The sequence below is a fragment of the Drosophila guanche genome, unplaced genomic scaffold (genome assembly GCF_900245975.1).
Source record: "Drosophila guanche unplaced genomic scaffold, DGUA_6, whole genome shotgun sequence".
NCBI lineage: Eukaryota > Metazoa > Arthropoda > Insecta > Diptera > Drosophilidae > Drosophila > Drosophila guanche.
The window spans coordinates 11,256,520-11,279,040 of record NW_022995744.1 but is presented as its reverse complement, the minus strand read 5'-3'; the positions used below and the strand labels follow the sequence as shown (position 1 = coordinate 11,279,040).

The window sequence follows — 22,521 nt, the reverse complement described above, 5'->3', positions numbered from 1 at the left end:
GGTCGCCTGGGAACGAATTTTACGGGAAAACGCCACTTGTATCTGCCAGAGATCGTTGTTCGGCTTTTCCATAATCAGCCTTGTTTGCAATCGTTCAAATTGCATTTCTTTTCATTCATCACTTATGGCCCCAAGTCTTGCGACAGGGCACTAGCAAAAATTTATTTTAGACTCATTAGAGTGCCCCTCTCCACGGAAATCTTTAGTAAAAGGCGAAAGATTTATTCGACAATTGAAGAGAAGCCAGAGTGCCGAACGATAGTACAACTCAGGAATACGACGCTGACCGTGCTAGAACCAGTTGGGAATTTGTAGGGCACACGCATCGCAGTTCCACCACCAGTTCGAAATGTGTAACGGCGTTCAAGGTCGTGCAAGATCGGGCATGCGCGTGGATGTTTGTGCATTTCTGTGCATGCGCGCATGTTCCGTTGCATATGGGTGTATGTACATATGTATGTATGTACGTATGTATATGTGCGTATTTTAGGATCAGCCGTTGGGCCGACTTTTAAATACATTTTCTTTTGGCACTTTCGATCCAAAACAGCAAGACAAGGGCAGGAATCGATAATGGGATTAAGGTGCTATATTATACAAGTGTACCTGTGGTCTCAGTGTGTAAAATATGTAGCCATGATTCGACTTAATCATTCTTGGGCTTGTTTTCCCCAGTCACCTGATCAGCCCATTGGACTTGGTTTCCCGTCTTCTGTGGTGCAGCGCTAGCCGCCTGGTCTGTCCTGTTGCCAAAGGGGCACTCACAATGTGCCTGTTGGCCACCATGGCAGAAAGTAACTGGTGCTGGCTGGCCTGTGCAGAAGGGACAGCTGCAATAAAGAAATCGAGTTACATACACATATTTCTAACTTATTATAAATAACTACTAGAGGTTTGAGGACTTACCTACTCACAGGGTCACCTGTTACAGCGACAATCGGATAGATTCTCAGGTACAAGCACATCAGACGATGGCAAACAAAGAGTATCGGTAGAAGCAGCAGGGCGCATAGAAGTATCGACGCCCAAAATGCATTCTGCAAAGTAAAGGGATAAATATTTAAACGCTATTTTCGAATAATCACGCGAGAGCTGCACTCACTATTGGATCCACCAGACGGGAGCAAACAAAGTGAATGCCTTGATAGTAAATGTATGCGAGGGGCTGGCAATGTCCCACGTTTTTCTTGCTTTCCAATATCACCATTTCAACATAATCCTTAATCACTTCATTGGCTGTGGCGGTAAGGTTCTTCGCCAGGGTATTGATAAAATCCTTTCCCTTGCTCTGGATAAAGTTCTCGGACTTCTCTGCCGCTTCGAGTATTAACGAAATAGACTTATTAAAGTTGTGGTTGTCGTACAGAATGAGGCTGTCAATCAGCTTCACTTTCTCCAAAATTTTGTTAATGGACCTCCTCAATGGTTCGTGCATGTTTTCGAAGTATTGCATGGCATTTTGGTAATCCAGCTTGAATTGAATTGAACCTGGAATAACGCCATTTCCGGCGAGAAATGTTGATAAGCCATACAACCTCTTTGCCAGAACTGTCAAATGCGTGTGCACAAATTTCGTGCAAAGATGTTGTTTGTATAGGCTGCTATGGTATAGCGATAGATTGCCCGTGAGCATCTCATTGAGCTTGATCTTCTCTTCAGCTTTCAATATATACAGAGCCGATAAGTCATCAGTAAACAAGGGTGTACTCTCCTCATTATGGATCAATATTTCCCTATTCGCCAGGTCGTTTATGTTGAAAACGTTTAGTGCTATTAACATCTCAAAGATGGACTCATTTGCATGACAGGACCTGATGGAATTTGACACTTCAAGCGTTCGCGATGACGCCGTCGAATCGACCCGATTCCCCACCATGTAACGATTGATATCCATCAGGGTGTCGAGCCGACGGAAGATTATTGACAAATCATCGCCATGTTTAGTGGCACAGGCGGCCTCGTGTGTAACTAGTCCGATCATTAAGTAGAATAGTCCAACCAGTGTTATGAACGAGAACACACAAAATATTAGGATAATAGCACTGAAAAAATCAAACAAATTACGAATTGGCACAGAATTTTGTATGTTGACACTCACATTAGTAGGCATGAGGCGGCCATGCCCTTGCTACAAAATCCAGATCTTCCAGGCGCCCTCCGAGTAGAGCCAGCGCAGCCACAAATCAGGGCCGCAGTGAGGATTAAGATAACCTGTGAGTAGTCGACAAACAGATTAACAGTTTCATATAAACCAAAATCAACAATTTGAACTTACTATCAATATTAATATGATAATTATTTGGTTAACAGCACTGCGATCTGGGCCAAACATTTCGTAGACATCGTCAAATGTCTTTGTGCTGCTCAGGGTATCGAGGTGAATTTTGCTGATGACTCCCTCGATGATGTCGCGTATTTCTACGGCCTTTTGCAAATAAACCAACCGGCCATTGTCGATGCTCTTCAATATTGGAGGAACAACCAGTCTCATCTGTTTTTTGATCATCTCTTTAATTTTGTTGAGACGTACTATTGCCAGTTTTGGTATAACATAAAGCCTATCCTTCATAATTTTCTCAATTGCATTCACATAGACTGTAGAATTGGGTATCTAGAAATGAGACTCGCATTAAGCATTGGAATTCAAGTTATAAGTAGAGAAGTGAGTGTACCATGTCAAAGTGCAGACAGGCTGAAGTATCAATTTGCTGTATACGATTATTACGGGCGAATTTGTGACAGTCTGTGTATGGGCATAGCCAGAAAGCCGCATAGCTAACAGTTCGTTTCATGCCCCGCAAACCTAAAAGGGCGAACAGACGAAAATAAGGCTGGATGGCCAATGTATGCATGTACATAGTTACCGTCTTTAAGCTGGGACCCATAGAAACGCATCTCCTTCTCCAGAACATCCACTTGTTTCATCAGCTGTGAGGCTTTTGGCATATTGTCCAATATACGCTCCAGTTCACTAAGCGAATTACCATCGGAAGTGTCCGCCAAATCCAGAAAGATGTGATCATGCGCATCTACAAAAAGGATGAATGGGATATGGGAGGATGGCATTTCTTGGCCATTGCACTCACTATTCAGATGTTCATCGAGATGAGCCTCCAGCTGCTGGTAGTTGTGCACCATCAGGTGGTGAATGTGGTCAGCCACATCCCTCAGAAAGACACAAGTGTCATCATTGGCACGTCGCATTGTCACCTTGGTTTCCGCGAAGCCCCGATCCATGAATTTATTCGCCACAAACGTTGTGACCAGGCCAGAGCTGCGGACAATCGCAAGCTAATTATTTTGCCTGCCATTAAGGCAGACTGACTCACATCAGGCAAAGGATCATCACGAGAAGGCATACGCCGCAACCAATGCGCCACCGAAAGTCCTTTCGTGCCGAGCACTGCGTACAACCCTGTTTGCACCTTAGACAGCAGCATAAGCAGCAATAGCACACACTGCAGGATGTGTGACAACATGAGAACATAATAAACTGTACGCAAATGGGGACCTCCACTTACCCTACAAACGGTATGATAATGATCCACGCCAAGAGGAATATCACGAACAGAAGCAGAGACCAGTACCGATTCATCAAAGCAGCCCAATCGTTGCCATGCACATTGGGACCGAGCCGCAATTGGTCTTCGTCCGTTGCCTCAACATAGCCTGTAGTGTGGAGCGAAGGGGATGCCAATGAGCCGCATTCAACAGCTCACCTAGTCAACTCACCCGGCGGCAGGGCTGGCTCCTCGTTGATAAACGTGTCGAACAGGAAATGCGTAAAATTGTAAACGACATTCAAGGCCCTGGAAGTTGAGGCCAAGTCCCGAGAATATGGCGCGTAGCTCACGTAGGGGCTGTACTCTGCGGCAGGCCAGTGCTTCTGTCCAAGCTGCTCGTGCGTCGTACCTTCGCCATCGTAGCCCTCACGCCAAACAGTATTTACATTTTGCGGCTTGATAGGTGGTGCTGCTCCTCCTCCTTCATCACCTTTTAAAGTGGTTGCACCATTACCTGCAGCTGCATCAGCTGTTACATTTGTTTGTCCTTCACCCCCAGCCCGTGCAAAGATACTCGGATCCTGGGAATATGGCGGGTAGCCTACGTAGTTGTCAGCTGTAACCAACTTGGCATTAGCTCTTTCCCCAGCAGCCCTTGCAAAGATTAACGGCTCCCGTGAATACGGCGGATAGCCCAAGTAGTTGGTTTCCGTTGAAGCTTGCACGGTAGTTGCTCCTCCTGTGGCATTAACAGTGGTTGCGCCCACGGCTGGTACAATACTGGCTGCTGTGACATTTGTTTTTACAATCTTTGCTCCAACCAATTTGATTGTAGCTGCTCCATCAGCAGCCCGTGACAAGATAATCAGAGTTAGTGGAATTAACACAGGGATCAACTCTAGCACATGGAACCCACGAACGGGAAGGGAAGCGAGGTGATGCTGCCGTCGTCTGGGTGTGGATTTTCTTGCGTGCGCCATAACCATACTGATACATTCGCACACCAGACAATGGCAACCACCACAGAGGTCCTTTCTGGTTCCGCATGAATACATCTTTCAACAGCGACGAATACCTTGCACAGGACACTCGAGTACTAGGAGAACTAATAGAGGAAGACTCCTCAAAGCACGTGGAAAAGTGTAAAATGGATTGTGTTGGTGTCTATGTCGTCTGATGTGTACTTTTGTTCTATGTGTTTGTGCCGGGCGGAACGTTTTAACTTGTGTATAAATTATGAAATTTCAAAAATAACAGTTAAGTCCAAACCTGGCTTGATTGCCAGGAATCTACTCCATTCATAGCAACGCGAACATGGTTACTTCATGTCCGACAGGTACTTCAAAAGAACTCATGGCCTCTTGTTCATCCTTCACAGGCGTCCTAGATACATATATAAACATATTTACATACCGACAAAATGAAATTTACTCATAGATTTACGAGAAGACAGCTAAAGCAGAATCTACTCGATGATCGCAAACTACTAACTTTTCTAAGCATTCCAAATATAAATAAAAATGTGTTTATCTTTAATTGATTTCCAAGGGGAAATGACCTCAGTGGAAAATGTAATCGGATGATAAAATCTGTTGATTTAAAAATTTTATTATTTTTTTTATTGGTTTTCTCAAAAAGTTTTTATACATTTTGTTTTATTTTACTCGTTTTTGTTTCAATTAAATAATTAGTCTTACGTTGATGTACACAGTAATTTAATTAAAAAGAGTGGGAAAAGTAAAAATTACTTAGGAAAGGTCATTAAAAAAATAAATCAAGAAAAAATATTGTAAAATTTGTTGAAATCACAAATCAAATCATCTGAACAACTCGAGTTTGGCCAACAACAAGTACAAAATTAGTATAAATCACAAATATGTAGCTGGTAAAGAAACCACAGCATCTACAGAATATTTTGTTTGTTGTTTAACACTTAGGATAGAATTGCATTGCCAAAAATGGGAAACGTTTTGCTTAGAGGAATTATGAGTGGACTCTGTAAAATTGGATCCTTAAGATTTGTTGCTTTGCTTGGTATTTGTTTTCGTTTTTCTGTTTTGTACAACAAAATCATGATATCGTTTTTGAAGTTAGCAAGAATCTCCAAATCAAATTGCACTTAATATGTTTTACAAATACCTTGCCTTCTCCATTGAATACGTTTCTCTCTTCTCTTCTCTTTTCTTTTGTTTTGTTTTGTTTGCTGGTGGTGCGGAGTAGTTGAAGCCTTTTGAATATTTCTCCTGTTCTTTTCTCAGTTTTTTCGGAATACAGTTTTCGGAGTGATATGCGTCCGCGCTGGCTCAACGCGACTCTTCTGGAATCTTTTGCGAGTGGGTGTGGGGCGAGGAAGGTGTGGAGTTTGGAGTGGTGGAGAACTGGAGTTTTAGAGCTAGATACAGACTTTCGTTCGTAATATATTGTACTCGGAATTTCAGCGCGTGCATTACAATTTACATTTGCATCAGAGTGTACTCGACTAAGATCATAAACAAATTATTCGAACGCAGCTACAGTTGATCGAAGACTCGCTCAAAATGGATGTATGTACATATCACGCTATGGCCTAGACAGTTTCAGTTTCTGTTACAGTTAACGCTCTCGTGTACGGTTACGGTTACGGTTTCACTGCCAGTACCAGTACCAGTTTCAGTATCAGATTTTGAGTATCGCTTTTGTTTTTGTTTTTGCTTTTGTTTAGAGATACTTTCTAAAGTCGCGCTGTGCGTCGCTTTGCATGTTCCTTGAACCAACATTTACATTTTTGTTTTTCATTCTTTACATTTACATACATCAATCATACTCGTAGTTTCACTTTGCATTTTTCGTTTGGTTTTTTTGTAAACGTTTTAAACTGTCTTTAGAAAATTTGTTTTTCTTTCTTCTTTTTTTTGGTTTTTTGTATGTTAAAAATATTTCACTATAAAAAATACATAGTTGAAAAATAAAAACGTTTTATCGGTTGTTGTTTCTTGTCTTCCATTTCCATTTCCTGTTCCTTTCCTCGTCATTCGATTCCGCTTAAGCTTTATTTTCAACTTCATAATCTTTTTCGGTTTTTGGTTTTTTTTTTGGTAGCCAGGGGTGCGGGGGAGAGGGCGGCTCCGCTCATTGTTGGAAATGCTTTATAAACATTTGATGTGGTTCCTTGTCCTCATTTGTATTCTGCTTTCAAGTGGTTTTCTTTTTTTGTTGTTGCTCAACGCTTTTTTCTGCACTGCCGCGCAATGTTTTTTTGTTTGTTTTTGTTATTACAGTTATTTATTGTTGCAAAATTTTACAATTTTTTTTCTTAAGACCTTTTTTAATACACACTTATAAATACTTTCATCCATTCCACTCTCTCTCTCTCTCTCTTTCTTAGCTCTGTAAAAATAGATCCATGTTGTTTCAGCTCTTTCGCAAGTTTTCTTTTCTTTTTCTTTTTAACTTTTTTTTTGTTCTTTTTCCCTTTTTTTTCTCTTTAAAGAATTTTTCAAGTTTTTTTGTTTGCTTTTTCTTTTGTTTTTGCTTTTAAGTTTAGTTGTTTTTTCTTTTTTTTGTATTTTGAAGTTTTTGTCGTGTATTTTTTGTTTGTGTTTCTTTTTTTGGAGAGATTTCGTTTTCAAAAAGTTTCTTTTTTGTGGATGTGGTTGATGCTCTTCTCGTGATATCTACCGAATTTGTTGTTTAAATTATTGTTTTGTTTCTTTTGTTTGTAGTGGATTCTGTTCTTTAAATGCCTAAAATGTAGAGTTAAGAGCTAAACATAACATGGGGGATATCATCAGTTTTCTTTCTTTCCGATTTGGCTTAGCAATATAAACTTTCGTATTTGAATGGGTTGTTTAGGGTTTTTAGCGTTTTGTGGGTTCTGTTTTGATCGGCGTGAGCCAAAATGTCTTAGTCATAATTAATGTTTCGCTTATGTTTAATCCTTTTAATCGTAGTCGTTTTGGGGGAGTAGGATCGATTCGGGTATGGGGTATTGGGTGGCTGGGTAGAGCTGCGCGTGTTTTCAGTTTCATTTTGAGGTGTTGAGGCTCATCAATTGGCCGCACTAGACATCAGTTCGGAGAAGGCGTTCTCCAGACAATTCTTGAGTTCAGCGTAGGAAACAATTAGGACAGACTGCTCATCGCGCGACATCAGTTGCACCTAAGGATCGGAATTGGATTACTTTCTCACTCTGCCGCTGTCTCTCTCTCTCTTCCCCTCTGGGCGAATCTTTCGACGTTTTCCACTTACGCGCTCGATGGAGCCAGCATCCAGCTTATTGAGGGATTGTACAATGTGTGCGTGATCCATCCAGGGCCGGCCATCCTCGGTGACGGAATGAAACAAATAATCACGGAATAATTTCAACATGTATCTATCGCCAGTCTCCGACCAGGTGCAGTCCAAATTGAAACTAAAGCAAAAAGAATAATGATGAGATAGCTCTTGGCTCTGGGCTCTGGGGACCTACTCTGGCCGTTCGTTGATGCTGTTTAGTTTCACCAATATTCGGTACAGGCGCCCGTTCTCCATCTCCTTGGCCAGCTCATCCTCCTGCATGTCGATTTGGCTCTGCAGTGCATCCAGTTGAGTATAGAAACGGGCACCTATCATCGGCATCAGATCGGTAACAGATCGGCGGTTATTCGTGGTGAAGAGGTAACTGCAACGCGCCAAATCAGTCGGAGGGGATTATTAAAAATGATTCAAGCAAAATTTCTCGTGGCTGTCATTTCTTACACAATGAAGTTACGAAGATCGGTGGAGTAGTTTCGCGTTACCATGTCAATGCTCGACTGGACATTGTCCCGCTGCACAGACTGAAGGCAGCGACAGGCCAGCGCCAATACCAAACGACCCAACGCTGTCAGATCGTCCTATAAACAAATACAAGTAAATTAATTAAACGATTTCGAAACCTATTTCGAATTGTGTTTATATTTTACCTGCTGATGCATGTTAACGAGAGCCAGGGGATTGGCCGCGTTTGGGTCGAATTGCGTAATATCCGATATGCAACAGGAGCTGAAACGAACTCGTTTGCCCGTCACAATGATCTTCGTGGGATCCAGTACCCTGGCAAAGAAAAATAATGGGTTAATATATTTATCTATCAGTCTTTATCTATCAGACATACTTGCAGGCAAGTCCCGCCTGGTGTATGGCCCTCAGGCCTGCGGTTAGCTGCATGATGATCGACCAGATGGTGGCCTCCGGCAGCAATGGTCCATTGCTGGTGCGCTGCATGTTACTCTTATGACTGCAATGGGTACATTATAGACATCTGACGTGTTCCTTTGCTTTGTTGCTTTACCCACCTGAATGGGCGAGCTTCGCCTTGGAATGGATCAGTGTAACCGTTGGTCTCTGGCGCGGGCGTAAAGTATTTGGCCAGCAATGTCTGTGAGCCGGGATAGTAGTCGTACACTAATACTAAGGCTGCGGGAAGGCAGTATAAAGCGAATTAGAAATCGGCTAAAACAACAGTTGCCATGGATAAAGGACTGGGTTCCACTATGGCAAACATTCGGCTGCACTTGCAGTTGCACCCAATTTCCATAAGCGAATTGCAAACGTTTGCGAATCGTTTACGAAGAACAAGAACTGTGATCAAATATGAATGATTCTAAGGGGTAGAGGATTTCTGATCCGTCTCTAAAATTTAAATTCTAATCCCCCAGTAGCTCAAGCTCTGCACTCTCCCATGAAATCCGGGAACCACCTTAACAAACCCTTTTTTTTTTTTAGCAAACTGCCTGAAACCCTTTCACTCACAGTTATCACCAAATGCTTTCGTCGTGAACACCTCGCGCAGTTGCACCACATTCGTGTGCTGCAGTTTCTTCCACATCTCCACCAGCGTCATGCATTTGGTTGACTGCAAACGGAACCCTAAAGCGGAACGATACGATTAGCATACGGCAAATAGATGCAGAGAGCAGCAACACCTACCGTGCAACCTGCGCAGGCAGTACTTATAGCCGGTAGTGTTGTGCGTGGCCCGGTATGTGCTGGCGGGGAGCGTGAGCTTGGCGTGCAGCGGCTGGGCCGGCGGCTCCAGCGGATAGAGGGCATGGTAGTTGTCCACTTCGTGTGGAAGGGCATGCTGAGCAGCCTCCGCTGCGTCCATTATCAGGTTGGAGATCTCGTTGCGGGCAAGAATGTCGGACCGCATTTCGTCGGGTATAAAGAAGGCGGACTCCAGCTGCGTCTTCGGCTGCATGGTGATCACATTCGAGGCCGGACCCGGATAGACATGACCCGTATACATAAGCGTCGAGGATACGCCACCCACACTGCTCATCGTTGGCACAGAGCTGACCCCATGATGCGCCGGATGAGCCGGATGCGTTGCATCCACAACCACGGAATTAACGACTGGCTGGTTGCCCTGCGCATTGGCAGTCGGATAGAAGTAGATGGTGCCACCGACATTCTCCTGCAGCGAAAAAGACACGGGTTACTATGTGCGGTCGCAGAGACAATCAATGGTCAAGCAAAGGTCTCACCTGATGTACGCTCGCGGGCAGCGTCGTGGGTATCGGCGAGGCGCCGTGCGGTGTCATGCCGTGCGGTGGAGACTTCTCGCCCGGTCCGCCCGCTAGCATTGCTGCCGTGGGCGACTCCTGCCGGAGCATTGGCCCCCGACCCTTGAGTGGTGTTTGCGCGGACATGCTGCTCACGAAGGGGGCGGCGCTAGGATTCGGTGGTGCGCCGCTGATTGCTATGGGGGCCGATGGGGCAGACCCCGAATTGCTGTGCACCAGCGGAGACTGCTGTTTCTGCTGCTGGTGCTGTTGTGCAATGCTGACAATGGAGGAGGCGGTCTTTTGCAGGGACAGCATCGAGCTGCTGCCGTTCGCCGTCTTGCTGATGGTCACGGATACGGCAGCCGCTGCTGCCGCTGTGGAGGCGGGGGCTACGGCTGCACCCGATGCTGCTGCTGCTGCTGCTGCTGCGGCGGCTGCGGCAGTTAACCCATTGACGCCATTGAGCCCGTTACTCAGTTGCATGGGCGTGTTATGATATGGTGCGTAGAAATTGGGGGACGAGTTGATGCGCGTTGGAATGAATTCTGGCGATTGCGGCGTGACCTGTACAGATGGAAAGGATCGAGAGTTATACGATTAATACAATAATAGTGCTCCACACGGACTCTAACACTCATCGAAGTACCATTCTACTTGCCGACACTGTAAAGGGGAAAGCACTAAATGGGGTTCTACTGTACGGACACAGGACTTGGGATTATTCTACAGGCGACTTCTACTTCTAATCGATGCTGGAATACCAACCCGTTACGGCAACAAGCGTTTTACGTTTACGACTCTCATTTACCCGACTCCTCCTCGTATCCTCCTCCATAGAATAGACAGATAGGATACAGAGGGAGCGGCTGAGACACAGATCTCTGCTTTACCTGGGACTTTTTGTTCACTGCCGACCGTGGCGCATCCAGATTGAGCAGCGAGAATCCGCTATTAAGCCCAAAGCCACCGCCGCCGCTCGATGAGGCAACATTCTGTCGATTCTGACATATATCGAAGAAATCAGTGCAGTGCAGAGATCAAAGACGGGGCAAAGACGGTGGCACGCATGCAGGGAGAGACAGAGATAAAAAGAGAGAGAGAGAGAGAGAGAGAGAGAGAGGAAGATTCAGATCAGAGAGGCATTCAAGTGGCACGGCGGAAAGGAAATGTGTGCAAAGGAAGATTGGTAGGAGCGATTTGTTCCCAAATATCTGTCTTCTGTATGTATGGATCTGTCAACTGCCATTGGCGGACGTTTTGCAAAAACAAAACAGACACAGTGTGTGTGGTGCAGTGATAAGGTAAGGATTGTTTTCATTTGTTGTTGGACTGCTCCCAGTCTGTTAGTCTATGCGATTAGCGTAATTATATTTTACAGAGCAGAATGCGGCGTAGGTTATCAAATCGCAATTGAATAAGCTTTAATCTTGGTACATACAATGTAACTATCTCGCTCGTCTCGGATAATATGCCTCGATCGGATCATAGTAGCCAAAGTATCCCAGTGATTTCTTCAACTTATTGGTGCGCTTATATCTGGAATTACCTTTATCGTTATGTACATTTCGCAGCCCCAAAGCAAGTACATAAAAGTCGTGTACTTCCATGAAAATTATGTGGCGATTCGTTGAATGTTCCACTTGGAATATTTTATCGTTAATTCTATTTAAGAGCATTTCAAGCCTTATGTTTTTCCCCCGGCTGGTGTAATAAAAAGCCATGCATTAACACAAATTGATATTTAACGTGCATATAGACGACTTATATGGCAGTTTGTGTGTCAGTAGTCGCAACCACAACGGAAAAAAAAGCACAAAAATATTCAGAAATGAAATCCAAAAGTCGGTCAAAGAGTGCACTCGAAAGAAAATCAAATTCTCAAAGCTGGAATTTCCGTTCAAAACGGGGCCCTTAACTTACCATATAAGTAGCGAGTTTACTTTCTGACGGAATACCATTCGTGGGCGAGTAGAAAATTGGATCCATAGCAGCCGTATCTGTGAATAGAGAGAGAGAGAGAGAGAGAAATCATAAATGAGAGACCTATAGATAGATATGTGTAGAGGGGGCCTAACACATATGATAATTGATTAGAAATCAATTAAACAAACATCAACAGAATTTCATTTGCTGTCCATATCTCTCCTCTGGGACCCCTTTTAGACCCACCAACCCACCAACCACCCCACATCCCACTCTTTCCTGTTATTTTCCACCACATTCCCAATTTTCGGAGTATGCGCAATTTATTGTCGCTGACGAAGAGGCCCAGAAACATCAACAGCACTGCCTCTTCTTGTGCCGCTGCTGCTCGCTTGCGTCAAAACAAACTAAAGCCAAGACGCAATTTCTGTCAGAAGGCAGCAGCAGCGCCACACAATTCGTGGATTTAACATAGAACTCTGTTTTTATACGGAATATAACCTTTTGCTGCTGAAATCCTAATTGATATTCTGGCAAAAGAATTGGTGTACTTCGGAACTCAGGTTGCAGAGAACACCTTTGGTTCACTGAAAACATTTATGATGGCGATTTAATTAACAGATTCACAGCAGTTGGGTACATTTCGAGTATTTTGGGCAACACAGAAATATGCTGATTTGATAAATCTGCTGCCTATAAAATTGATTCAGAGCGGGAAAACAGTTGATCTAAATCCGTGGCAATAAATGGCGCAACAAGTGCTCAATAATTAAAAAAACAAATCTAAATGGAGATATCTTCATTCATTGAATCATCGAGTCAATCAGTATAATTATACTGTCACACGGCACGTCAAGAAATCATTTGATGTGCACTAAGAAATTTAAGTGTATTGAAAAAACAGAAAGTGAAAACTAATTTCAAAAGCAAAACATTTCTTCTTCGTTTTGTTTTCACGGTGCCAGGTAGAACGAGAGACACCCAATGTCGCTGCCGGATGTCGGGGGGTACGGGGCCAATGCCCATGGTTGAAATAACAAGTGATATTAGCCTTGAATTCTGTATAAAAATACCCAAGCTTTTGAAGATTATTCCGAGTAGGCTATATTCTTTTGGCCAAGAGCCACACCAATCTATTTTAGCAGGTGGTGGGCAAATTGTAAGCCTTTTAAAGAAGGAATTACAGAGTCAACATAAATAGACTTAAATTAGGTGTTTTCCCAAAATGAACCCTTCACAAGACAGCTTTACAGGGTATCCAGAGTTCGGAGTGAACGGTAATGTTTAGAGAAAAATTAAATTAAATATTCCTGCTCGTAAATGCAATATTTCGCGCAGAGTTAATTAATTCGATTTTGTATTTGAAAATAAAGTGTTCTAATTGAATGCTCATTTTTGTTTGGGCATAATTTGGCGGGGGAAGAGGCGATCAGACCCGTTCAGGCAGTTTGAGAGCCAAAATCAGGTGTTGTCTACAGTTTGGCACTTACTTGAGCATGTCCAGTCAGTGGACTGAAAATCGGTTAGAACGATTAACCTGAACCGAAAACTGTTGCCAAGCAGCGGACAATCACTCTACAACTGTATTTAAGTTGTTGTGGCTGTTGCTTTTGCAGGTTTTTCTTTTTTTCACTTTACATTTACATAAATTGCCAGCCACTGGCTGTTTGTTGGCATGACGTCGGCAAAAAAAGTATATATCGCTATACATGCATACGTATTTATGTATTTACATATATTTTTCTGTTTGTGTGTAAACATCCATGTGTGTATGAATATATAGACAACTGATTATTATTTTTGCTTCTGCTACGTTTCACGGCAAAACCGGAGACAGCTTTTGTTTTGCTTCAAAGATCACGAACGCGTTCGTGAAAACGCCACAAACACACACGCACACTATGCCCTGTACACTCACGGAGCGACACACACACACACGTACTCTCTCTTCTCTCTTACGTAGCAATTCGGGTGCAAACAGAGAGTCAGGTAAACCACTCACACATGTCGCAGAAGGGGGGAAAGTGGATGGGGGCCAAACAATAACAAAAAGCCCGCTGTTACGTCACGTAACATACGTTGATGTGGCAGCACGGTTTACCGTTAAGTGTCACTTGGCGGCACGTCGCGGCCACAAGAGGCGGTAAAAGCGTATTGAATATGCAAAATGTTCGAACAAACGATCGCACGCGAACCTACCGGCACTACATCCCACTATCAACTGTGGAGGCGCGCAATGGGAAAGCACAGCGCCAACAACAGTCCAAAGAGAGAGAGAGAGAGAGTAGTCAGAGTGAGCGATGCGACTGAGAAGAGAGGAGGAATTGGAAGAGGGTGAGAGTGAGCGAGCCCCACAGTGTGTGTCAAACTGTGTGACGATGGATAGACGAGAGCAGGCAAAGTGGGCGTGCACTCTTTTCGATTAACTGTAAATATGTGGCCATCGTTCTTGTTGGTATTGCGCTGCCGCTGCAGCTACTTGGAAAGTTCAAACTCTGAATGCACACGCGCAGCAGCAACAACAAAAACTACATCCAAGGCATAATTTCAAGTGTTTCGACTCTGGGACATCCTGTACTCGAAAATCAGGCCATTTAACACAGTGAGAGATAAGCCAAGCTACACAGGGTTGAGCAGGGTTGTGAAACAAGAGAGTACTGGGTAAACCAGTCTCTGCCCATCTGGTTTGTTTGTTTATTCTTGGGGCGGCAATAAAGCGAGCGCTAACAGTTTCACAAGCACTCGTCTCGATTCCAATGACCCCTTTGGAGGGGACGACTGCATTCTGATCGTGTTCACGATCATGTGTTTGCCCATTGCCGTACCGACGTGCACCCTCCCTCCTCTCCCTCTACCGCTCTCATCAAGAAACTCAACCAAATCGAGTATTTTGCGGATTTTAAATATGCAATGGAATTAGGGAGTGGGAGGGGGGAGCGTGGTGAAGTGTGGGTATGTATGTGTGATCATCTGATAACTTCGAATGTAAATGGGAATGAGAGGCGGCGAGAGCGATAGAGACAGTACGCACACACGTGGCTCTCACTGTAATAATAATTTACACACACACAAGCAAGCAAACGCAATACACAAACACACGCCAATCTGTAAGTACATTATAAATGAAATATTTATAGCCAAGGCTTTGCTTCATTATCAGCGCCGCAACAATCAAATATAAGCACTCCAGGCCTATCTTTGTACAAACACTATGTATATATATGTACATATGTACGAACATATTTACAAGTACATACATATGTTCATACTCGTACATACAAATGTATCTTAAAACATATGGACGTATCTGTAGTCTCTTCAAAGAAAAGGCCACCCCGAATGAATCAAATCCTGATTTCCTGCATCTGATCAGGGAGGGAACTTGATACATGCTTAAGAGCATATGATAAGGCCATGGCAAACGATAGATAGCAAAGACTCAGAGCTGCTTTGAAGGTAAACAATATTTACTATAAATTCGTGAGTGCTGTTTTGGAATACTTGTAATAATCACCTCTATTCGTTTCTAGACGCAGAGCTTAGAATCAAGTTAATGAGCATTTGGTTTATTTTCTTAGCGAAAATAGCTAAAACTGGCCACACTCCCTCCTACACTACCCTGCCGCTCGTTTATTGCTCGTCAATCTTTTTTCTTTAATTCTGATCGCAATCTCTGCCGCTGTTGGACAGAGACAGGGCCATGAGTCGAGATTTGAGCATTGGCCAAGACAAGTTTGTCTGGCTCTGCCTCTGACGCGGTGGCAATGGTAACGGCAACACAGCAGCAACAGTGTGACCCAATTCGCCTGCGACGCTCAGCAACAGCTGCTGGAAATCATAGTTGCTGCCCGAACAGCTGTGCAAATGTTAAGGTGAGCGGTGGAGCGGGCGCTGGGGGCGGTGTTAGGCTCAACAATTGCGAAAGCGCCAAACGTTGAAAAAATGTAAATTGTGTGGTAAATATGAACAAATGAAATTAAGCCTATTCGCGCTTTTTCTTCATTATTTATTCGCCGATTCGTATGCGAGTGTTTCCGATTTCGACAGCTTTACAGTTTTACATTTTTTGAAATGCGGCCAGAGCTGGGCCAAAGGGAGGCGGGGGAGGGTGGAGTGACACCCAGCAGCGGAAGTTGAGTTGTACTTGTGAAACGAGCCGCAAAATGATATGCAGAAATAGAGATAAAGGGAGAACGACATTGGGAAATTTCTCCCCATCTTTGTGTCATTTGTTCTTCTTTGTCTTCGCCCTTCACACATTTTCAGCTTCATCTCTTGCCGTCTGTGGGCAGAGAAGAGCTCAGTTTCAGTTGCGCCCTCCTACCAGCGGACGATCTAATGTGATTGTCAGCTAACTTCTGGGACTGGGGGGTTAGGGGGTTAACACATGTCACGTATAACACTCCGTCTCACAACATTTCATCGCTCCTCTGCTGATTCTCGTTCCACTTTCCCAGCACGTTTACCGTTGCACGCACTCCCCATACAACGACACTTTCAGAGACTCTCAACTTTAGCGATTACCTTACGACCGTGTGGGGTAACTTTCGTGGCCTCCGCCAAAGAGTGACTAACCGAGCCAGAGGTAGTGTGGTGGCAGTGGCAGCTCAAGCAACAGCACCGAACGAGGTAGGCAGAGCAGAAACGGCAAAAATAAAAGCAAACACCTCAACACCAAAAAGCACAAAAACAGAAAAACAACAAAAAAAATAACACGAAGCAAAGTGCAAAAGCAAACAACGAGCAATAATACAAAACCAACACACGAAAGCAAATCACACAACAAAAAAAAAACAAAATAAAGCCAAAGCGAACGAAAGCAAAGCACAGCAAACGCGATAAATACAGTTGTGGAGTAACTGGTCTTAAAACTGTAGATGCACCCAACGAAATATTCCAATCACAAATGTTCATTCAAAATATAGAAAATATTAAAGAAATATAAAAATATAAGTTATCAAAAAGGTAACGAAAATAAAAAATTGGTAGATACGATTTTAACCCGATAGACAAACAATTCTATAAATAGACAACGCTTGAGACAGTATTGTCTATGACGCCATACCGCTATCAGCCCAATCAGATAGACACTGTAAACAAAACAAGAAAATACTACCCTGGCTTCATTCTCGGAGGCCCTAAAGAACTGCTGTCTGCAAATGGGGGAAAGATATTATGCGTTTCTTAGAACAAAAATAACATGAGTTCTTGATTCAGTTTACTTTTCAACATACCATTCAGGCACACACAACCCATTTAGATTTCATACTTGATCAGCAGTCGAAAGCCATTCTAAGGATTGTTATTTCTATTATCTAATGACCTTAAAAATTGGAAAATCAAAGAAATATATTGTTTAGATAATGATTGTGGAGTATTTACTATTAAAAACTTTTACGGAATTAACTTTTCCCATGAAGAACTTTGGACACCATTGGACACCGAACACAATTTCCTGGTTTACTTTTAGCGAATGACCACTCTAAGCTCTTCCTGCGGGAAACCCGTTGAGTAGTATGGAATGGGCCAATTCCGTTCCCTCTTCTGCAGGCTGGTACGTGCGCGGGCCACGCGCTTGGCCAAATTGCTTTATGGCCACTAGACTTGTGGCACAGACCCAGAGGCATATTTAGCAGAGGCGAATGGCATTGCGGGATTGTTAGGGAGCAGAAATGAGTAATGCGTGTGTGCAAAACATTTCTACCCAAGGGCACAATGAGATTTTGGCAGGAGCAAGCGAATGCGAAAAGAAACGGCCAAACCGACAGAAACATAAACAGACACACACATAGACAAAGAGAGAGAGGCAGAGTGGGGCACGCACGGGGGTGTCATTATTAGCCGCTTGCCAAGCCAAAGAGGAAGAGCCTTAGAAAGAAGACAGGCAAGGCGCTGTGCCAAAAAATGTAAGGCTCGTGCCACAAAAGAATGTGTTGCATACTTTGTTGCGTCGTGTGTTGGAATTCCGCGAGAAACAGACATGGAGGGGGCAAAACGAAGGGGAGAAGGCCGAGCCAAAACAAAAGTGACAAACATCGCACATTAGCGACGTCAACTTGTCTGCGCCTGTAAATGGTGTGGCGCCTCGCGCGATAATTAAATTATGGGGAAGCATAAAATGAAACTAAACGGAATGAGAGAAGGAGCACGATACAAAAAACGGCACCCAGCCAGCGAAAAATTGATATAAAAAAATACACAGGATCACAGAGAGAGCGAGATGGAAATGGAGAGGAGCCGATGGTGATCTTGCATCGATGAAGGAGGCATCCAGCATGATTGAAAGATTGAAAGCACAATATCTAGAGCTGGCAATTTAGCTACGTGCTAGCTAGGAACAGGTCTGTGCTGGAATATCACCTGTTTCTGCCTCAAGGCACCCTCCTATCCTAACCAAAGCTCCCTCTGCAATTAACCATCTATATTTGGCGACAAGACACAAAGAAAGCCTAGAGGAAATTGTTATGGCCCATTGATGAGAGTTATTTTCCAGCAATTTCCTCGAATATTCATAAACAAAGGGCGAATGGCAGACAAACCAATCGACTATAATCAATCGATAGTTATTGTTTTCGCTCTCTCCGACTCCCATCAATGCCCCTTCCTCCACAGCTACATACATAAGTATTTTCGCTACAGTTTCCATGGAACATATTCCGTGCACTTGGTGGATAATAAAGAGTGGAGAAAGGCGCAACGAAATCCTTTCACGAATCGTTGGGCAATCAAAATTTGATAGAAATAAAATAAAGTCTCTTCTTGTCTCTGTTGTCTCGAGTATAAGGGAACTGATGTGTTGGCTGAAAGGAGGGGGGACCTTTAGGGGGCTTTTAGTGTGGGCGTCAATAAAATGGGGCCGAAAAATATTTGCACAGCGTTCGCTTTCTTTTTGCCGCTCTCTGTTTTATGTGCCATAAACAAACGCCAAAATGGATTCAGTTCAGTGGAAAGCTGTGTTGTACGGACTCCCGGGGTTATGGAATTTATAGCATTGCACAAGAAGCGAAAATATACCCTCCTAAAATGTTTGGAATTGTCCACCCAAAAGGGGGAAACGAGATAAGTAAAATTAGATTTTTTGAACAATTTTAACTTGTTATTGCAAGTTTCAATCTACTTCGTCTTTACTTCCGTTTTTAGTCATCAAAGGTTGTTAAAGAGCTCAAATCAGGTAATGGTAGTAGAAGTTGTTGCTAATAGACACCCTTGACAGATGGACGAGAGTTGATAAATCACTATTTTGGAAACCGTTTTAGATTTGGCAACACATTTCGAACACACCTCTAGTTCTCTAGAGTCGGTTTTGTACAGGCTCTTGTTCCGTAAAAACAGTTCAAAACAAGACAGAAGCCTCAGCAGCAACAGAAAGGAGCGAGTGGGAAACCAGTTATCCCAGCTGCACTCTACCAGAACGGACAGTGCCAGCAGAAGCACCAGAAGCAGAGCCAAAGAAGGGCCGTCAACAGGTAACCCAGTGCACCTTCAGACACAACGCTTTGCACCAGAAGCACCCGCCAGCGCGACGTTAAAGTCAATGTATTTCCGTCAGCTGCCGTTGCCCTCAAACCGAGAGAGGAATTGTTGTTATGCCTCTTCTTGTTTTGAAGCCACCGAGTAAGTTGATGATCGGAGGGCTGGATTTTTCGGCTCTGCAAACTGGTTTGCAGAGTGCACATTTCCCCGCTCCTACTTTTATATGGATTTTTTGTTTGGTATAGGAAGTGGTTTTTCCAGCAGGACAAAGAAAATGCCACAGAAAAAGGCCCAGTGTTCGAGTGTGGAACTTGTTTCTGATGATCCCTCAATTGTGGACAAAATCCCTAGGGTTGACTCTGGCAATTTCCACGGAGAAAGGAAAACAATAATCGATGCTCGTAATTAATGGGAAACGCTATGTTCTTCCGCTCTCTGGTTCTTGCGGGCCAGATTGATTACTCGGAGTTGCACCATCGCTCTCAGTCGCACGTCGTCTCACGGTCACGTCCAGCGAATGGGCCATGTAATTGCCAATAATCACACAACAAAATTCAATTTAAATGAGAGGGAGAGAAAGGGAGAATCAAATTACAGGATGACCCAGGCCACAGACAAGAGTAGAGTGCTGGCTATGCCTGTATGACACTCACTTGGTTAAGTTACATGTCGATGAAGCAGTGTCTTAAGTGCGAGTGTCATACAGGCTTCATGAGATATGCCAAAGGTGACTTTCAATTGAAGGCCCTGTCCCGTTCCTATAATTTAATTTTGTTCTTTCCAGCATGCTTTGATTTCTGTGTTTCATTATGCTTACCTGCCGGGAAGAAATTGTTTAAGAACGTTGACATGTTTCTCTCGCGCGCTCTGTTGCGTTCTCCTCTGAGCCCCGTCACACCTTGCGTCCACAAAAGCAATTCTTCGTTTCTTGTTGTTTTATTTGGTCCTTCTGCTGCTACTTCTTCCTGCTTTTCTAGCGGTTGTTATTGGTCCTTCTGCTGCTTCTCTATCTACTTTTCTCACGCCGTCGTTGGTCCTTTTTCTGCTTCCTCCTTTCCTCTTATTCCTCCGCTTGCTTTGATTTGTTTTAACTATTTCTTTTATAAACTGCACGAACCGAACGTTTTGTTTTTCGTTTTTTTTTGTTTTTGTTTTTTATGGTTATTTGGGGGTTTTTCTTCTTTTTTTTAGGCTTTTTACTTATTTTTGTACAAAATGAAACAAAAATTTTAAATAATACATACTATTCGCACTTAACTTCTAGAATTTCACATTACACAATTTCACATTGTACGCTTGAATATTAAGTTATACGTTTTTTTTATGTTTGTCATTGTTTTCAATGTTTTATTAGTTTATTTTATTGAAATGCATTTTAACGGCGTAAATTATTAAACATTGAGGCGCGTCGACTGAAATGGAAAGGAAAGGCAAAAGGTGGATGAGAGGAAGAAAACAAAACTCTTTTTAGTACTATGTATTATGTATTATAACAGTAAGCCAAACACAGTGCGCTGCTGTTTGTGTTTGCTCTCCGGACTGTTTGTTTTTGCAAAAAGGGCGACAAAACGAAATAAAAAAAAAAACAACAGCCAAGTGGGGGGCAACCTCTGTCTGACTTTGCTCGGCTCGGCTTGGATTTCATTTAATTTGTGCTCGTGTGTGTGTTGTTCTGTCTGCTGTGTGTTTGCGCGACTCCAAATAAACAGGGACGCGTTTTCACACATATAGAGACAAAATTGCGCGCATATTTGTTGTTTTTCTTCTTTCACTGTATCATTTATATTTTCACTCACGAACATGCACTCACGTACGCACTCCCACACACGAATTCATACATATATTTAACATTTGCAACTGCCCCTCTTCCGCAATTGAACATACTTGAGGCTGAACCTGCGCCAACATATTGCATGGCTGCAAAGAAAAGAGAGGGGGGAGGAGAAGTGGCATTAAATTAGCAACAAATTAAGTTCGTGTGAGCGTTTGTATGTGTTTCTGTGAGTGGAGTGCATTCGAGTGTTTCCTCTTGGGATTAGGAAACTTCTCCCCCTCCTATTTTGAGCTTACAGGCAATTATCGAACGGAGCAATGAGGGGAGACAAACCGAACGGGAAAAGCGAATGGCGCGACTGGCGCCCCACGAAGGTACTGAAAAGGCAGACGACGAAGCCAAATGGTGAACAGAAGCGGACCGAATAGAGTCCACACACAGGCCCTGTCTGTGTACGTGCGAGCAGAGCCCGAAGGATGATACAAACAACAACAATTACAGCTGTGTGCAACAGTGGAACGAATCGTGACATTGGGAGATGGTGGTGGAAATATGTGTGCTCCCACTGTACCACTGGAAGAGATATTTTGCAGGATATATGGATACACAAAAGCGAAGCCACAGCAATTGGTTTTGTTATACACACACACACAGACACTCTGAAGAGAGTTCAACAGGACCCAACAGCTGGCACACACACACGGAGCAACAATAACAAGCCGTCGAGATCCACAAAGAGAAATGTCGGACTCCCAAATGGAATCCAATCCAGCCATATTTGTGGAACAGAAAACAGCTGTGTGTGTGTGTTTGTGGTGTGTGTTTTTCCTCAGAGTGGGAACCAGCTGGCATTAATTTTGCACTGCCTCTGTTCCGTGGACGGGGGGTCGGTCGGGCCACCCAACAAGTGCCACAGATACATAGCCGCCATGGGGGGTAGCAGAAGTAGGACCTCACCAGCCGACTGGCTCTCGATCCGTTCGTGGTGCATTGATTAACGATTCAATTAACTGGAGTAACGATGCGTGAAATAGACACCAGCAACAGCGCACTGCTGCCTAAATTTCAAAAGACGCAATAGAAGTTTTTCGGCTATCAGGCCGTGGAAATAGCCAGAATATGGCGCAGAACTTCTTCCAATTTTGTTGTTTTTCTCGTTCCCCCAGCCAGACGCAAGCCACACAAACACTCACACAAGAACACACACACATCACACCGATGCCAACATGTCTGATCGCAGTTTGGCTGTTCCATGCGGGAGAACTACGGAAAACTATGTTTCACTATATGGTAATGACCGTTTATTGAATTCACTTGTGTGCTTTTAACTAATTTGTGCGTA

General features: G+C 43.6%; 2 protein-coding genes and 1 non-coding gene across 7 annotated transcripts; all 3 read right to left on the bottom strand.

The window, feature by feature from the left end:
• Positions 1–122: 122 nt before the first annotated feature.
• LOC117580526 (prominin-like protein) lies at positions 123–4,718 on the bottom strand. The gene is made up of 11 exons (XM_034267119.1): positions 3,733–4,718; positions 3,522–3,669; positions 3,330–3,458; positions 3,087–3,274; positions 2,865–3,029; positions 2,673–2,803; positions 2,276–2,611; positions 2,099–2,211; positions 1,103–2,042; positions 907–1,037; positions 123–830 (listed from the first exon to the last, which is right to left on the bottom strand). Exons 1-11 carry the CDS (start codon positions 4,556–4,558, stop codon positions 647–649), a joined length of 3,291 nt encoding a protein of 1,096 aa, XP_034123010.1. The 5' UTR covers positions 4,559–4,718; the 3' UTR covers positions 123–646.
• LOC117580585 lies at positions 139–252 on the bottom strand. The gene has a single exon (XR_004573574.1). It is a non-coding gene; the product is annotated as a U5 spliceosomal RNA (small nuclear RNA).
• Positions 4,719–7,109: 2,391 nt separating the features above from the next.
• LOC117580203 (PAN2-PAN3 deadenylation complex subunit PAN3) lies at positions 7,110–20,538 on the bottom strand. Of its 5 annotated transcripts, none has more exons than XM_034266593.1 (13): positions 20,223–20,537; positions 11,930–12,006; positions 10,900–11,010; positions 9,989–10,573; positions 9,432–9,918; positions 9,255–9,371; positions 8,798–8,918; positions 8,617–8,739; positions 8,426–8,555; positions 8,220–8,356; positions 7,951–8,142; positions 7,731–7,893; positions 7,110–7,640 (listed from the first exon to the last, which is right to left on the bottom strand). In XM_034266593.1, the coding sequence occupies exons 1-13, from the start codon at positions 20,254–20,256 to the stop codon at positions 7,530–7,532; spliced, it is 2,388 nt and encodes a 795-aa protein (XP_034122484.1). In that variant the 5' UTR covers positions 20,257–20,537; the 3' UTR covers positions 7,110–7,529. The 5 variants fall into 5 exon arrangements, with proteins under 5 accessions (XP_034122484.1, XP_034122485.1, XP_034122486.1 ...); XM_034266594.1 differs by having other exon boundaries at positions 7,499–7,640; positions 10,900–11,001; positions 20,223–20,538; XM_034266595.1 differs by lacking the exon at positions 20,223–20,537 and adding an exon at positions 13,423–13,532 and having other exon boundaries at positions 7,499–7,640.
• Positions 20,539–22,521: the final 1,983 nt, after the last annotated feature.

What these genes read in the sequence shown, in the direction of transcription:
- LOC117580526 (XM_034267119.1), bottom strand. Translation starts at nt 4,558, where the DNA reads ATGTATTCATGCGGAACCAGAAAGGACCTCTGTGGTGGTTGCCATTGT. An exon ending in TTATCATATTAATATTGATA is followed by an intron (nt 2,212 to 2,275) that starts GTAAGTTCAAAT and finishes GACTACTCACAG; the next exon opens with GTTATCTTAATCCTCACTGC. An exon ending in ACAGGTGACCCTGTGAGTAG is followed by an intron (nt 831 to 906) that starts GTAAGTCCTCAA and finishes TCTTTATTGCAG; the next exon opens with CTGTCCCTTCTGCACAGGCC.
- LOC117580203 (XM_034266593.1), bottom strand. Translation starts at nt 20,256, where the DNA reads ATGTCAACGTTCTTAAACAATTTCTTCCCGGCAG. An exon ending in CAGGCGGGACTTGCCTGCAA is followed by an intron (nt 8,556 to 8,616) that starts GTATGTCTGATA and finishes TTTCTTTGCCAG; the next exon opens with GGTACTGGATCCCACGAAGA. An exon ending in TCGTTAACATGCATCAGCAG is followed by an intron (nt 8,357 to 8,425) that starts GTAAAATATAAA and finishes ATTTGTTTATAG; the next exon opens with GACGATCTGACAGCGTTGGG.